Genomic DNA, 17,100 nt, shown 5'->3' on the forward strand with positions numbered 1-17,100 from the left:
ACCTATGAGCTGCCTAGAACACCTGTCGTGACCTATGAGCCGTCTAAAACACCTGTCGTGACCCAAGAGCTGTCTAAAATACCTGTCATGTCCCATGAGCTGTCTAGAACACCTGGGCCATGATTCATGACCCCTGTAGGACCCCGATGGAACAATACTGACCAGGGCAAGGCGTCTTGTCAGGTCCTCGAGTGAGAGAGAGCACCCTGAAGCCCCCGTCGTCCGCCCTGTAGGTGACCGTCCTGACCAGGCCGTTGGGGTCCAGCACCTGCGACACACACGCGGTCAGACGAGGGTTATCATTGACTTATTAACACCAGTGATATATTATACTTCGAATCCATTTAACGTGTAATTAATAATAAATAGTTAAGTCCTGATTATTACTCAATTTAAATGTCGCAATTAAACATATAACAACTCAGAACACAACTGGTAACACCAAGTACACACAGTCAACACCCAGTACACACCTGGTAACACCCAATACACACCTGGTAACAGCCAGTAACGACGCCCTCTTCATCGCCTGTCTCTTGGCGGGTCTGGAAGTTAGCTGTTGCCTCGTCGTCTACAATCCATCCAAACTGGTAGGGCATCCCTCTGCTGCCCCCGGCCTATGGTGGAGGTAGGACATGGTTATGGTTGTCATGGTGGAGGTAGGGAAGGGTTATGGTGGTCATGGTGGAGGTAGGATATGGTTATGGTGGTCATGGTGGGGAAGGTTAGAATAGCTATAGGAACGGTAACAGTTTGCTTATGAGGAGGGGAAAGGCTGGGAAGTATACCAGAACCTTGTGAACTACCGCTAAAAACACGGAGGAGGAGAACTTTACCTGAGGTCCTCCACTAAACTGTTGATGGGCTGCTGGGAGGAAGGTGGGCTGTTGATCTGAAGCTGCCGTCAGGAATATCTCGGTGTCCTGCAGCAGGTCGGCAGGTACGAAGGCTTCCTCGGTGCCGTCTTCTGTAGGTAACATCACTCCAGGCACCTCCTCGGGTAAGTATTGTCCTTCTCCAGACCTCTTGATCACCTTAGAGAAGGACCATAGGGACGGCGATAAGCTCAAGGTCGTGAGGGGGTGGGTGAAGGGGTCAGTGTAAGGGAAGGGTCATTTAGGGAATTTAATAGGGAAGGTTCTTTTACGGGTGATTATTAAGGGATAAATCATTATTATGGCAGCCTTAGAGGGACGGGTTAAGGTGATCTTATAGGGACGGGTTATATATGGCAGCGATAAACAATACAAGAGGCCAAGGTTGTTAGAGTACCAAGGCTTTGGTCAGCGTGTACAGGTTAGCTGTATAAAATAACTAAAAGCCAAATACATTAGAATAATATGTACACAACGCTGAACCTAACACCTTGAGAGACACGCTAGGGTGTAACACGTAACTGAAGGCGAACACAAACGACACGAGACTCACCTTCATTATCTTCTTAGGTTTATTCATCAGCTTCTTAGGACTTTTGGGTTTCTCTTCCTGTGGGTGACCTTCCTCCGTCGGGTCCCAGGTGATGGGTGACTGAACTAGGGAGGTCTGCAGGGAGAGTGTGGGTGTAGGACGAGGAGTTGGGTCAAGAGGTGATTGGGATGAGGAGTCCTGCTCGGGAACTATGGCATAGGAATCTATCTTGTCCTTCAGCTCCTGTTCGTGGCCGTAACCTGGCTGTAACTCGGGGTTGAAGTTCGCCAGTAAGAACGGTGCGGAGATGACCGGGGGGGGATAAGCCGCGTCTGGTGTGTACCTGATGTTGGGCAGCGGCTGCTCTGAGACCTTCCTGGCCCCTCGGGAGACACTTTCAACAGAGTCGTCGTGATGTGTCTTACCAGGCTCGGGCTCTGGTTGCGGTTCGTCCCGGTCATCGTCTTGGTTGTCGTAGTATACAGCCTGACGCTTCTGGACCGAGTCGACGTGATCACCGGTGTTGGGGAGGATGTAGATGGCGTACTGTTCGCTCGACGGGGAGAGCAGTGAGTCTGTAATGGAGTATAGCATTAGCGAGAGAGAGAGGAAGAGAGAGGGGGGGAAGGGAGGGAGAGACAGAGAGAGAGGGGGGGGGAAGGGAGGGGGGAGTCTGGTGAAGGAGTAAAAATATGTAAATAGGCGGGTAGATGAGGCAAACTTACCCCGAGGTCAGGGAACATAACATAACACAACACAAGTTCACTAAACACAACACAACACAAGTTCACTAAACACAACATTCACAGTTGACGTAAAAAAAATAGAAAACAGTGAATATAGTCAGTAGCATTTTCTATTTTTGGGCCAATTTTAGAATCATAAAAAAGTTAAATTTTAATATCATATAACGCTCATGAGAATGTACGAACAATTTGACACCCTTCCTCCCCCAGCCCTCAATAACCGCTTATTTATTCACAAGTGAAACTAACCTAACCTAACCTACCTTAACGATCCCAGGATAACTCTTCTTGGGTTAGGTTAGATTAGGTTTGGTTGGTTCGTCTCATTTACTTCCAGAAAAGAGATAAGTAATTTAAGGAACCCGTCTGTAATATTCTACCAACTTTGTACAATTGTCTAATTTCCCCATAATTTGTGGTAAACTATTGACGTCATCACAATAATGTCTCTTTAACATTGACGACACTTATGAGAATATGGTTTAATTAGCGTCCAATAATTATTAGGCTCTCGGGCTTACTAATTATACATGTGGTGATAATTGAGTTGTTATTGATACTAAAGACACACACACACACACACTCACACACACACACACACACACACACACTCACACACACACACACACACACACACACACACACAGACCTTCTTACCTTGTATATCAGCCACTGTCAGCTTATCAGGAGAGGTGGCCCTGGATGTACTAGCAAGACACATCATCACCATCACCACCCACCACCTAGTCGTCCTTAAGACCATCTGCAATGAGAAACCCCATCATCATCATTAACTCATCTAACAATGCTTGAAGCGCCCTCTCCTCCTCCTCTTCCACCTCCATCCTCCTCCTCCTCCTCATCCTCCTCCTCCTCCTCCTCCACCTCCTCCTCCTCCTCCTCCTTTTTTTCTCCTCCATCCCCCTCTTACTCCCCCTCCTCCTCCTCATGGTTGGTCAATGCGGGTAAGGGGGGAGAGGAGGGGGAATAATAAGGACGGTGTATAAGAAAATGAGTAGAGGTAATGTTGATGTGTGTCGTCAGCCTTGTGGTTGAGATGTTAACTGGGATTAGGTGACGTAATTCTCGTTGATGATTCCTTCTTCTTCTTCTTCTTCTTCTTCTTCTTCTTCTTCTTCTTCTTCTTCTCCTCTTCGGTATGATTAAAGAATTTTACATAGGATGAGAATGTTATTATGTATGACTAAATGATATATGTGTGTGTGTGTGTGTGTGTGTGTGTGTGTGTGTGTGTGTGTGTGTGTGTGTGTGTGTGTGTGTAAATAACCCAGGTTCCTAAAGATTTCCTCCTTCATGTTTATTTCACTTGATGATTATACACCTTAACACTAAATTGGGGTGGTTAGATTAGGTTAGATTGTTTAAACTAAAGGTGAAATAATCTAGGAAGGCTAATCTTCAGGTATTCCAATATCCCGCTGTGTTTATTAACTTGTGCCATGTGTTCATACCAGCTGACTGAACAGAGACGAGTAAACACGGGTCTCTCTCTCCCACACACATACTGAGGCCTTCATTTAGTGCTACCGGACTGAAACGGCGCGGCGTCAGTAAAGAACTTTCTCATCTTATGTGCTGAGACCCGCCACCTTGACCGTTGGGGTAGTGTACGTAGACGAGGTACGAACGAGTCTTGTCAAGTGTATCCACGTGAACAACTTACATAATGTAATACAGTTAGCGGTAAACAGGTCGACTGGCTGACTGTTTGACTGGCTGACTGTTTGACTGGCTGACTGTTTGACTGGCTGACTGTTTGACTGGCTGACTGTTTGACTGGCTGGCTGGCTGACTGGCTGGCTGGCTGGCGAGTATTAATGAAACCCAAACATTCCGATCACCCGGGCCATCTATTTTAATACTTCCTCCTTTCTCTGTGGTTGTTGAGCCGCTTGGTGTCTGATGGTGTAGCGGGTCACCTCTCTCTCTCTCTCTCTCTCTCTCTCTCTCTCTCTCTCTCTCTCTCTCTCTCTTCACTTGTCTAATACCTGAGACATATGGCTGTTCTAAGTCTTTGTAAATTATTTGTCTCTCTAGTTAAGATATTATGGCTAAGTCTGATCTAAGACATCCTCTACACAACTCTGTCTTCTGCCCTAGACATATGGCTGCGGTGAAGTGTGTCTGTTTATCTTACCCTTAATAAATTGGTGTCTAGTATTGCCGTAAGACATATGGCTGGATTGGTTATTCAAGAGACCGTTTACTTTCTCCTAAGACATAAAGATATGTCTGAACCTCCCAATTGTGTGTTTCCGTCTTATTTTCCATCAGACATATGGTGGCTTCATGATCTAAAACAGAAGAATTCGTCTCGTTTTTTCCGTAGCCATATGACTAATTTCATTCGTCATGGAGACAAAAGTCCACTTGGATAAAACATCAGCCATAAACTCTTCATTAACATATGTTCTTTTGGATTCCATTTAGACACATGGCTGAGTATATCTATTATAAGGGCCAATGAAGACATAAAGGAAATTTCACACCATAGGCACACGAAAAGTAAATATTGAATCAATTTAATAAATAAGAGAATTTAGACATTACTGAACAATTGTAATAAAAATTGAAATAACTAAGACATAAAAAATGGATAAAAGTGACAATCAGACATTTTTTGGCTAATTTTTCTTGACTCGATCATTGTGAGCCAGTTAGTCATTTTACCTTCAATTGCTGGGATAATAGGGAAACTGGGGACACGAAATAGCGATATGCAGATTCACTTTTGATATGAACTCAAGAAATAAAAATGGAGTCAGAAATTCCCTCACTCGTATAATCAATATATATATATATATATATATATATATATATATATATATATATATATATATATATATATATATATATATATATATATATATATATATATATATATATATATATATATTTCCCACGCAATATTACTTAACAATCCACAAAGGTTTTAGATACGTCGATAGTGACCGCCAGCACGAGCGTAAACAACATAGCCTGGCGTTCTTTTCAACCTCACAATGATAATATGTTTGTGGATATTACATGGGGCGGACGTTTGCCAGCAGAGGCGGTCGGTGTGTTCTCCCACGTTGAAATGTTTTGTGTTATATATTATACTTCTTGAGTCACATCATTATGTAGTTGTGTTACACAGGTGGTCATTGTACACACAGAGTGGCCACATGTGCACTTAGAGTGGCCACAAGTACACACATGTACACATAGAGTGGTTACACGTACACTTAGAGTGGGTGAATATGCACACAGATTGGTTACATGTACACACAGAGTGGTTACATGTACACACACAGAGTGGTTACATGTACACACACAGAGTGGTTACATGTACACACACACAGAGTGATTACATGTACACACAGAGTGGGTACATGTACACTGTTACGACCGTGTCGTATTTTTCTATTATTTTTTATAACATGCTTCAATGTTGTTCCATATTATTCCTGTAATGATGTGTTATATTTACTATTATATAATCTAGTCACCTTACCCTGTGCTGTTAAGGTTTTAACTGTTATTATTTGTTCAAACCCATCTTATTTCTTCATTTAGTATTGTAACAAGCATTCTTTTCCTCTAACGACCATCTGCATCGTTAAACGACCCATGTTTCACCGGCTGGTCGCATTGGCGGGAGCTGACCCTATATATAGCACTCCACCTGTGGACATAATTCAGTCCAGTCCTCTTGTCATTCAGTTCACGTTCTTTTGAGTGCCACTCGTCACCTGTTACTTATACTTCATTTTATTTCTGTGTTGTTCCTGTCGCCACCAATGTGGTATATCTATGTGAGTACCTATTCATGTTTCTTATGTGTCCATCAGTGATTGCTTAGTTACATCTAAGTAAGTCAGTGTTGTTTCACGATAGTTATTTTCAGTGTTAGTTATTTTATGTTTATGTAGTGTTAACGTAATCCAGTGTTTTATTTTTATTCTATATATTTAAGCAGTTCTTTTGATGTTTCGATGTTTAGTATCATTTGTGTCTTAAAAGTTTCGATAGTGAATCAGTTTGTTGTGACAACACACAGAGTGGTTACATGTACCTCACACAGAGTGGTTACATGTACCTCACACAGAGTGGTTACATGTACCTCACACAGAGTGGTTACATGTACCTCACACAGAGTGGTTACATGTACTGTATTCATTTCCACTCTCACAGATTAAGCTCTTCCGTAAGTCCCCCTCTGGGTGGTAAAAAAATAAATAAAAAATTAAAATAAAATAAATGAAAATACTAGTTTCCCACACAACGACAGAACAGGAGAGAAAGAGGAAAAAGAAGAGATGGGGAGGAGAAATATAAAGCTTACACTAATAATTTCCCATAGAGAGAAATACATAGAAAAGGAAAGAGAATTATATAAAGAAAAACGAGAATTCTTACGTATGGTTCCCACACAAGGGTTGACTGAACTGTTTCTTGTTGACATGTGTGTTAGTTCAACTGGGGGATGAGAGAGAGGGAGAGAAAGAGAGAGAAGTAGAGACAGACGCATATAGATAGAGTAAGAAAATAGGCAATGGAGAGACAGGAAGAGAGAAGGACGAAGAACGACAGCCAAACAGAAAAAAGATCAATAGAGAGAGAGGGGGAGAGAGATATATAGACAGACAGACAGACAGATGTTGACACAGCGAGACAGAGAAAGAAAGAATACTGACATGGAGAGAGAAAAAAATAAATTATAACCAAGAGAAATAGACAGACAGACTCCCACGGCACTAAATAAAAAAATCCTGGTTAGGTTCGTTCTCCCCGCCGGGTAATATACTCAAACTAGTCCAGACAGCGTGAGTGAGGGGGAGGGGGCGGACACCAGCGGCGGGTCAACCAAGGACCTTACCTTAGCTAACGTGTGGAAAAATCAACATTTTTTCTGTACAATTACTTCACACATTATGCTTCCGGTGAGAGATTAGGAGACGTGTTTATACTGATACGTAGAAGGTGAAATGATGAGAACTTGCTTTTATAGTCGAGAAATTTGTCTTTATCACCTAATTTGGAGCTGTGGTTGAAATTTTTATATTATTTTATTTATTTTTGCAGTTATTAAATGATGTGTAGTTATTAGTTAAGCGGAGTGGTATTAATTTTGAAGTTTCTTATTTGATATAGAAATTGGCGTTGTTTTAAATGGTTGTTTTTCTTATGTTTTTTTTTTTATTAAGAAAAGGAAATTATTTGTTTATGAAGAGCAAGATAGTGAGGTTTTGTATTGTTTTAGTTGTTTACGATATTTAATACTGGATGAACCAAGTGTGTATATATGTGCTCCCTTGATGATGTTATTAAGCTATCAAGGTTCAGCTATCCTATACATTCCCACATCACACACACACACACACACACACACACACACACACACGACCGATCGACAAACAAATCAGACCGAAAAAAGTAAACATATACAATACCTAAGTAAATTAAATTCGACCACAGCAGATTCCGCCTCCCACATATATTCCCGGATCACAATTAACTAGACATATATGATATCAACATTCTCCCCAAGGTAAGATTTTCTAATTAAGGAAATTGGTTGTACCTGTCGAGCGTTACCGTCAGCTGTCCGGATAATTCTAATGAGCTGGGAATTTCCGGTTACTCACAGAATTAAGTGACGTAGTATTTGATGGGGAGGGGAGGGGAGGGGTAGAATTTGCAGAAGAGTGACGCGAGTTTGAAGTTTTGCATCTTTTTAGTTGAATTATGACTTGAGTGACTTATTTGTTAGGTGCTTTGAGTGACCTGTTTAGAACTCTGAGTGACCTGTTTAGAACTCTGAGTGACCTGTTTGTTTGGTGGTGGTGGTGTGGTGGTGGTGGTGGTGGTGTGGTAGTAGTGGTGGTGTGGTAGTAGTGGTGGTGGTGGTGTGGTAGTGGTGGTGAATTATTATTATTGGTGGTGGTGTGGTAGTAGTGAGGTGGTAATTGGTAGTAGTGGTGGTGGTGGTGTGGTGGTTGGTTGTGGTAGTGGTGGTGGTGTGGTGAAAGTGGTGGTGGTGTGGTAGTAGTGGTGGTAAGTGGTGGTAGTGGTTGGTGTGTGGTGGTGGTTGAGATTGTGGTGGTAGTGGGGTGGTGTGGTGGTAGTGGTGGTGTGTGGTAGTCATTGGTGTAGTTGTGGTAGTATTAGTGGTGTTGGTGGTCTTCTTCACATTATAAGCATCATGATAATTCTGAGTCCCCCCCTACTAATTTCCCAGGGTTTTACTGAGCTCATAGATATAAACACTGGTTCTTAACTCTTTCTCTGTTTCTCTTTCTTCTTGTATTGTTTCTCAGTCGTTCTCAGGTGTGTGTGTATGAAGAGAGAGAGAGAGAGAGAGAGAGGTTCCAACTCCCTTACAGATATACAAACACTAATTCTTTACTGTCTTACTCGCATCTCTTCACTCTCCCGTGACCACAACCTTTAGCATTTTTTTCTTATTCATAAATCACACTTCAGGTAGATCTGTCGTCATAGAAAGCCAAACCTACCAAAGGAAAATAATACCAAGAGTGGGTGAGTGACTCGCTCTCTGATGGGGAACGAGACAAAGATGAATGGAAGGAGATGAGAAGGAGAAATGATCTAAAATTTTAAAGTCAATTAAAAAAAAAAAGGAAATTCCACCACCACTCGTCTTACAGTTTACTATAACAGTTACAGTACAGTCACAGTCTAATTAAGGTCCCACCATCTATGCATCTGGGATTGTAAATAAACCAGTTAGATTCGTTCTTAAATCTCCTCCTAAGAGACAAGAAACAGCGTCAGAATCATTGGATATTTATGTTGGTGTGGTAAGACATTTAGTTACATTCACACGATATAAGTCAATAGAGGAATCTAATCTATCCTTGGAGAGACCTTGGCATCGTAAGCTTTGAGAATATTCCATGTTTGTGTTGTAGCTTAGGGGAGCCAGTTCAGATAGCCTTAACACACACACACACACACACACACACACACACACACACACGTCTTATTAACTGAATTACCCTGTTATTCCACGTTAACAAGTGGTCATTAGTGTTCAGTGGTCGGAGTAGAAGTGGCTGTACTGTTGGGCTTCTTCTGTATGTGTTGAGTGGTGAGGGTGTGTGTGGTGAGGGTGTGTGTGGTGAGGGTGTGAGTGGTGAGGGTGTGAGTGAGGGTGTGAGTGGTGAGGGTGTGTGGTGAGGATGAGTAGTTCGTTTTTTGGTGAAGGCGTGAGTGGTGAAGTGTGTGTGTGTGTGTGTGGCCTAAGGAGGTGATAATATAGTGAAAGTGTAACAGTGGTATCGTGTGAAGAGACGAGTGAGGTGAGACGAGTGAGTGAGACGAGTGAGGGAGACGAGTAAGGACACACTCACACAAAACACCACCACTAACAACACAGGGATCTTACATTATGCAAGCAACACTAAAGAAAAACTAAACAAAAGGTATATAATGATTACCTACAGTGGTCGACACATGAACGTTCTCCTACAGCCAATCTTATACATTAAAACATGAAGCAACACCTCCACCCAGGCACCAATCAACTACTGTGTGTGTGTGGTGCATAACCCTTCTCTTGTCTTGGGTTTCGTCTTTATCACCATCTATTTTCGCTCCATGATAATGTGTTTTTTCATCTATACTTCGCCCTCAGTATTAAAGCGTCCATTTTGCGATATGACTTAGGTAATTCTTTTCCTTATTCCTAAATCGTTGCTCTTTTGTTTTTACTCGAAGATGTGATCCATAGAGAGTTTTGTTATCTATAGTTCACTAACATGGTTGATAAGTCTAGTTTACGATAAAGATAGTTTGATTATTTATCCCTTAATCGTAGTTTCTTTTGTTATTGTTTTTTCGTCTATTTTTGCTCTAGGAGAAACGATAGATTTTTGTTCTCTCTCTCTCTCTCTCTCTCTCTCTCTCTCTCTCTCTCATTCTTTTTACATTTTCTCTTTCACTTAACCTGTTGTATATCTTTAAGTTTTATCGAGGCATTTACTCCAGGTGTATAATTGTGAACTAAACACTGTAGTCGATAATCCGCAAAAAAAGGTGAAATACAGAGTTTGGCTGAACAATCTACAATTTTACCATATTTGGATAATGTTCCTCCGTGTTGTGGTGGTTATTGCGGTGACCTGACCTGCTTGAGTCCTTCGGGGCGAATCGTTGAGTCCGACCTAGTCCTTGGTTCAGTAGTACACACACACACACACACACACACACACACACACGTTCCAAAAACAGCATCGTGTAAATTTTGAACTCATTAACTATATGCTAGGTTAGCTTTGGTTAGGTTTGGTATAGGTTAGGTTAGTCAAACTACGTTGGACAGGCCATGTTACCCGTATGGACGACAGTAGACTGCTAAAGCAACTATTTTACAGTCACCTAACGAATAGTAAACGTAATGCCGGCGGGCAACTGAAAAGGTATAAGGATAGTCTTAAGACAAACTTATAAAAGTGCCAAATCGACCCCCTCACCTGGGAGACGATCACTCCACACCGTAACGCTTGGAGGAGCACCACATACGAAGGTGTCAATACTTTCGAGTTAGACCGACTGCAAACCAAGGCAGACAATCGCCAACGACGGAAAGACGCTGCCGCCGCCCCTCCTGCAGTAGATGTAGCCCACCACACGTGCAACATATGTGGACGGCCCTGCCGGTCCCGAATCGGCTTCTCGAGTCACCTCAGAGCTCACCAACGAAGGTGACATCCTTAATAACTCATATCATTTTATCATAGCTGGATGATCATCATTCGCGATTACGAGTGACAGCAAAGTAGTTGTAGGTTAGGTTAGGTTAGATTATATTATAAGGATTTCATTTATCGCACAAGAGTGAATTATGATGTATTCCTTACCACGTAAGTTAGAATACAGCCTGAGTGTTTGAGTGTCTCTCTCTCTCTCTCAAGGTCGTCTGAAGATCATCGCCGTCAACCTGCCCGACAATGCATGCAAGCTTTAACACGCAGATAACACAGTACAGTGGATAATAACCACCAATTTGATCTGATCTACGAGTCGACGTGTTTTTCCCCTTCGGTAGTCGACGGGGTTCACCTGTGACGGGTGGTGAGGGAGCCTTCACAGCGATAGTTCACCCTTCTAACAGCAGTAGGTTAGCCTTTAACAGCAGTAGGTCAGCCTTTAACAGTAGCAAGTCAGTCCTTAACAGCGGTAGAACGCCTTTTTACAGCAGTGGATCAGCTTTGAACACCTCATTACAGCAGTAGGAAAGCCATTAACAGCAATACATCAATCGTTAACAGCAATAGGTCAGCCATTAACAGCAACAGGTCAAGACTTATGCTGTCTTTTTTATGTACGTTTTAAAGAAATTGTCTCAGGGGATTTATTCGTGTGGTGTTTTATTTTGTTTTATCTGCACTTAAACCTTTTCTGTACCGGTATTTTCACTAATTGTTTCCGAGTAAGTCAGTTAATTCACTCAGATGTTGACTATATAAACTAAGAAATTTAAGTCATATTACATATATATTTTTGATTATTTTAAAACAATACTAAAAAAAAATGTAATTGACGACCATTTTAATCATTAGCCTTAGGGGAGGTGGTGTTGTTATATTCTCTGTGGTGATGAATTAGTTGACCCAATTCTTACTTGTATTACTCTTGTTGATGAGGAAATTCAGTTTATAATTGTCGATCATTTCAGATTCTGACCACATAAACACAGACCCAAACAAAAACATATTACTTTTATATTTTCGATAAATCTTTGTAAAAAAAAAATAATGGAACAGTATATCAGGTAAGAGTGAGATGATGAATGATGAAGAAATTTGTGAAAGGAGAAGCTGTATTGAGTAAAATGTCAGTTAACTGAGACAAATGAGTAGCTGGCAACCCTGAGCTGGACCCTACCCCGTAATTTGGAAACGGAATGAAACGAGGCGGCTGTTGGTGATGACGGCTGGTGGTGATGGTGATGATGGCTGGTGATGGCTGGTGATGGTGGTTTGTGGTGGTGATGATGAAGGCGAGTGGTGACGGCTGGTGGTGGTGGTGGTGGTGATGACGGCTGGTGGTGATGACGGCTGGTGGTGGTGACGGCTGGTGAGGACGGAGCTTGTTTGTGGGGACTACTAGACAAGTGATGACGGGCGGCGCCATAATAAAACAAAGATAACTTACAGTAGCCACACACACACACACACACACACACACACACACACACACACACACACAGACAGAACGAGATATATGACCCACAAATCTCACTCTCTAGATAATGTCAATCACAACGTGTAATACTGCTAGTCGACCACCCCATCTTGGTAGCAGGAGGGAGGGGGGTAGGGGAGGAAGGGAGGGTAGGACTTGGGGAGGATAGGAGGGCGAGGGGAAGGAGGGAGTGGAGGAAGGGGAGGGCTAGGGGGGAGGGAGAGTGAAAGAGGGAGAACGGCTATGGGAGGGAGAGGGAAAGGGAGAACAGGAGCTACCTTCTCCCTTCCTCTAGCCTCCCTCTCCTTCTCTCACTCCCTTCTATCAATCAGGTAGTAGTGTGTCAGGTAGATCTCCCACACCTGTCGATCAGCTGAGAGGAACAGGGAGGGTGATGATGGGTCTACCTGTGTGAGTGCTTCAGTTGTTCCCTCCGTCTTGAAGCACGACCTGAACCTGCTCCTCCTTCCCTCCCTCTCTCCTTCCCTCCCTCGCTCGCTCTCTTCCCTTCCTCCTCTCTCCTTCCCTTCCTCTATCCTCCTTTTCCCTTCCCTTCCTTTCCTCCTCTTTCTCCTTCATTTTCCTTTCCTTCCCTTCCTCTCTCCTCCTTCCCTCCTCCCTCTCACCTGGTTCTTCTTATCTCCCTCCAGCTTGTGTGATTCACCAGCCTCGTATTTTCCATTGTATTATTGTAAGACTATTTCTATGTATTGTATATTTTCTTCGGGTAATTTTTGTGTTTTCGTCATAGATTTTGCCGTATATTTTGTCACTCGTTTTTTGGCGCTTTTCTCGTTTCTCGTCATATTTTTTGCCATATAAACACAATTTTTTTGTGGGGGAGTTTTGCCATAATTGGAATTTTGATCACTCTTTAACTGTATTTATTTACTATATATATATTTTTTTTTTAACTAGATGTTATTGCCATATTATCCTCCTCCCAGTCTTGATATAGTGAAGGGCGTTGTCCATCCGACTGTCCGTTCGCCCGTCCGCCCATCCGTACCGTCCGCCAGTCCGTGAAGTTTATATATCTTGTGTATTCAGTTCCCCAAGAACTAGAAAGCCGACCAACACCAAACTTGGTCATCAAGAGCCAGTGACGGTGTGTGCATGTGAACAGCGAATTTTGTTTTGATCACGTTTTATAAATATATATAGTCATTCTTTTTTGACTTATGACCAATATTGTAATTTAAAGACAAAATATATAATAATTTATCTTATGCTGGTCCGCCCTCATTTGACTAATTAGTACCAATATTAATAGGAAATGGTTGAAGTTAAATTGAAAAGACCACATGGGTAGGGAATTATCCTTACGTTAGTCATGACCTGTTGATAACTAGGGGAAATGTGACAAACCATAATTTTTTCCTATTTTCAATTTTTTTTTTTTTTTTAATTATTAGAATGATCACGAGTCAGAGGATGTTTCCCTGTGTTTATATATTGTAAATTTACGTAAGAAAAAATCAGTGTTGTTAATGGAATTCTTTTAATTCTTATTGGTTGAAGGAAAATTATTGCCGAGGTTACGTGTGAGAAATATACATTATCGTTCGACATTTATTGAGTAACTTTCATCAACAAACTCTTTATGGAAAGGCTTGTATTAGGCTGCTCTCTCTGGTTTATTGTAGTTCATCCCCGTAATTTATTCCATGTTCTCTGTCATAGTTTTGTTTTACTTATACAGAATAAACTTTTTCTCCTTGTGTATTTTTACGGTATAGTGTGTGTGTGTGTGTGTGTGTGTGTGTGTGTGTGTGTGTGTGTCCCTATTACCTAAGTGAGCCCAATTTTATGGACCCAACCAATTTATTTTTTTCTCGTCAACCACAACTATTGTACTTTTGTGACTTATGGAGGAAATCCCCACCAGAATCCGCCTTGATTATACCTTACTGCAGTGAAGGAAATGCTGAGGATACAATCTGAAATAATTTTACCTCCGTCTCATTTTACTTTTCTCCGTTTTCTGTCTGTACTTCCTTACATAAGCCTTTGTTCATCTGTCAGTTTCGTTATATTATTGTCTACACATTTTTAATTTATGTATCTGTTCATTCTTTTATATATTTCCTGTTTATTGTTATATTTAGTCATCTGTTTATTTTTTTATTAATTTTTAATATATTTTTATTTATTTATTTATTCATGTATACTGTTTTTACTTGTCAATTTACGTTTATATGTTTATCATTTTTATCAATTTGTTTATTTATTTAGTTATTTATTTATGTATCGTTAAATAAATCGCGATATTGGTTGAGTGAACGATTTTCTCACTGTCTTTCCACTGTCTTAGACCATCATTCCACACGCTCTATTCTAAGGTTTCTCTACAAAGTTTGTCAAAGGGCGAGCCTCGTGTGATCCAGTCAACTTTCGCTCGACCTCACTTACTGGTTTAAAGGTTCAACCAGGTTTAACCAGATTCGACCAAGCTAGCCAAGACATAAACCACATCTTCGATCAGTATTCAGCCAAGTTCGACCAGATCAGTTTAGGACTTGATCATGTGAAGTATATCCGATGTTCCTCGACCAGACTCGACTAGACATGTCAAGGCTTAGTTAACTGCTGTCGTGTTTCAGTTAAACTTTTACTTGACCAGATTTAAATGTTCGACCAGATTCGTTGAGAACTGACCCTATATGTAGCATCCTCGACCACACTTACCATAGCATCCCAGTAAACATATTCCTGACCCGAAAACAATACCTAAACCACACACACACACACACACACACACACACCAAGGACTGACCTACCATAACGCCCCAACAAACATAACCTCGTCTAGACTCACAGATACGAGTATACAAGATTCAACCAGGTTCAACCAACTCTACCCTGCCCCCTCCATACCCCCTTAGTCATGTCCCCCAATCAAGTAGGTTAAATTAAATGGTAAAAGACGAGACGATCCTCCAACCCCAATGTTAACAGCACACCACAATATAGGCCACGTGTTTGTCGCCAGAAGTGTGAACAAGGTGACTACAGTTCCCAACATTACCGAGAGCGACCCCCGGGGAGAAGGATATTCCGGGAAATTTGTTTTGATAAATTTGGCGTGAGAAATATACAGCAAGACATTGATGGAGGCGGTTGTGTGTGTGTGTGTGTGTGTGTGTGTGTGTGTGTGTGTGTGAGAGAGAGAAGATGATGATGCTGACAAGAAGATGTCTGTCTGTGCGTGGCCCACTATCGGAGAGAGACAGAGAGATCATTCACGAGCGTCTTGATTATACATACGCAGATAGAGAAGCAGAGGAGGAAAAAATGTCGATATACCGGGGTTTATGAGGGAGGATTGACCTGTGTGTGTGTGTGTGTGTGTGTGTGTGTGTGTGTGTGTGTGTGTGTGTGTCAGTAAGATTAGGCGGGAAGGAAGTCAACAGCGAAACATAACCGTGAGAAAACTTGTGTAATTAATAGTGTGGCGGAATGCGAGTTGACATGGCATATAATGATGGCTACGTGAGGCGGTGGCGAATGAGTCCGATTTATTCTCACTGTCAACACTGGCCCACTATAGTGCTTCATTTGTACCGTAACTTACATAACCCCCTCCCCCTAATTAAGGTATAAACTCATAGTAATAGGGTGAATCCTTTCATCCTGTGATGTTTGATCCAGAGTGATGTATATAAATAGTCCATCAATTTCTAGCCCAAAATAAAGCGAAAAACTATGAACTAAACTAAAATAGAATGAAAGACACAACTAAATGATTTGCTCAGATAAGAAAAAAAAAATATTGAAATTACTGTTAAGCTACAAAGACCAACACAGTACTGATGAATAATAGATAAATAAATAAATCTGACCAAATTACCTTGAATAAAACTGAAGATACTGGTTGTTTATTGTCTTAAGTAGAATTATTAACCTAACAGCAACTAACAATAAATAAGAGAACAAAAATAAATCGTCACATCAGTAGAGATAAAAAAAAAACCTCGCCATAATAACATAATTCAGTTGTGTTACATGAAAGAAATACAAAAATATGTTCGTTTTCCCTCATAAGGTTAAATAATATCTTGATGTTCTCACGATTTGTTGTGTGAATAATGGGAGGACAAATTACTGGGGGAGTTAGCGTGTGTGGGTGGTGGGTGTGGGTGGTGGGTGGGAGTGGTGGGGGAAGGGAGTTGGAGTGTAGGGGTGGTGGTGGGGGGGAAGTTGTGGTGTAGGGGTGGTGGTGTGTGGAGGTGAGGGTTGTAGGGGGAGTTGGCGTGTAGGAGCACTGCAGTGGTGGGGGGAATGGGTGGGTGAGGAGAGTGGTGGTAGGGGAAGGAGCATGTGTGTGGTAGCAATGGTGGGTGGTAGTGTGGGGTAGTGGTAGTAGTGATGGTAATAAGGTGTGTGGTAGTAATGGTAGCAGCATGGGAACGTGGCGGCAGAAAGAAAGGTAATCAAGCCGTGTGATGGCGTGTGATGGCGTGTACTGAGTGCACTGTAAGACACACAATATATCTAGCATTTTCCCTCCCTCCATCCCTCCCACACAGCATGATTAAGCACCACTATCCTCTTCATTACATCATAAATTACCCTGATTTCACCGTTTCCTTTACGTCGCTTCCCTCACAATCGTAGTAACTTATCCTGGATTCGATGTCACCTCTTGTATGATCGTGAGTCTTATGTTTTGACAGTTGTAACAAGATAAAGTAGTGTACATAAACTAGTTAGCCAATCATGAGGTAGGAAA

At 41.7% G+C, this 17,100-nt stretch overlaps 1 protein-coding gene across 2 annotated transcripts in view; it reads right to left on the bottom strand.

Moving 5' to 3' along the window:
* Positions 1-17,100, bottom strand: part of LOC121879400 (protein piccolo-like) — a 56,529-nt gene that overhangs the window by 6,489 nt on the left and 32,940 nt on the right. For both annotated transcript variants that reach the window (XM_042386020.1, XM_042386021.1), the window contains exons 4-8: positions 2,811-2,916; positions 1,429-1,982; positions 837-1,034; positions 495-617; positions 163-268 (exon numbers count right to left, since the gene is read on the bottom strand). In XM_042386020.1, coding sequence (XP_042241954.1) covers positions 163-268; positions 495-617; positions 837-1,034; positions 1,429-1,982; positions 2,811-2,916 — 1,087 coding nt within the window. The remainder of the gene's footprint in view (positions 1-162; positions 269-494; positions 618-836; positions 1,035-1,428; positions 1,983-2,810; positions 2,917-17,100) is intronic.

The sequence above is a fragment of the Homarus americanus genome, unplaced genomic scaffold (genome assembly GCF_018991925.1).
Source record: "Homarus americanus isolate GMGI-L3 unplaced genomic scaffold, GMGI_Hamer_2.0 scaffold30768, whole genome shotgun sequence".
NCBI classification, from domain to species: domain Eukaryota; kingdom Metazoa; phylum Arthropoda; class Malacostraca; order Decapoda; family Nephropidae; genus Homarus; species Homarus americanus.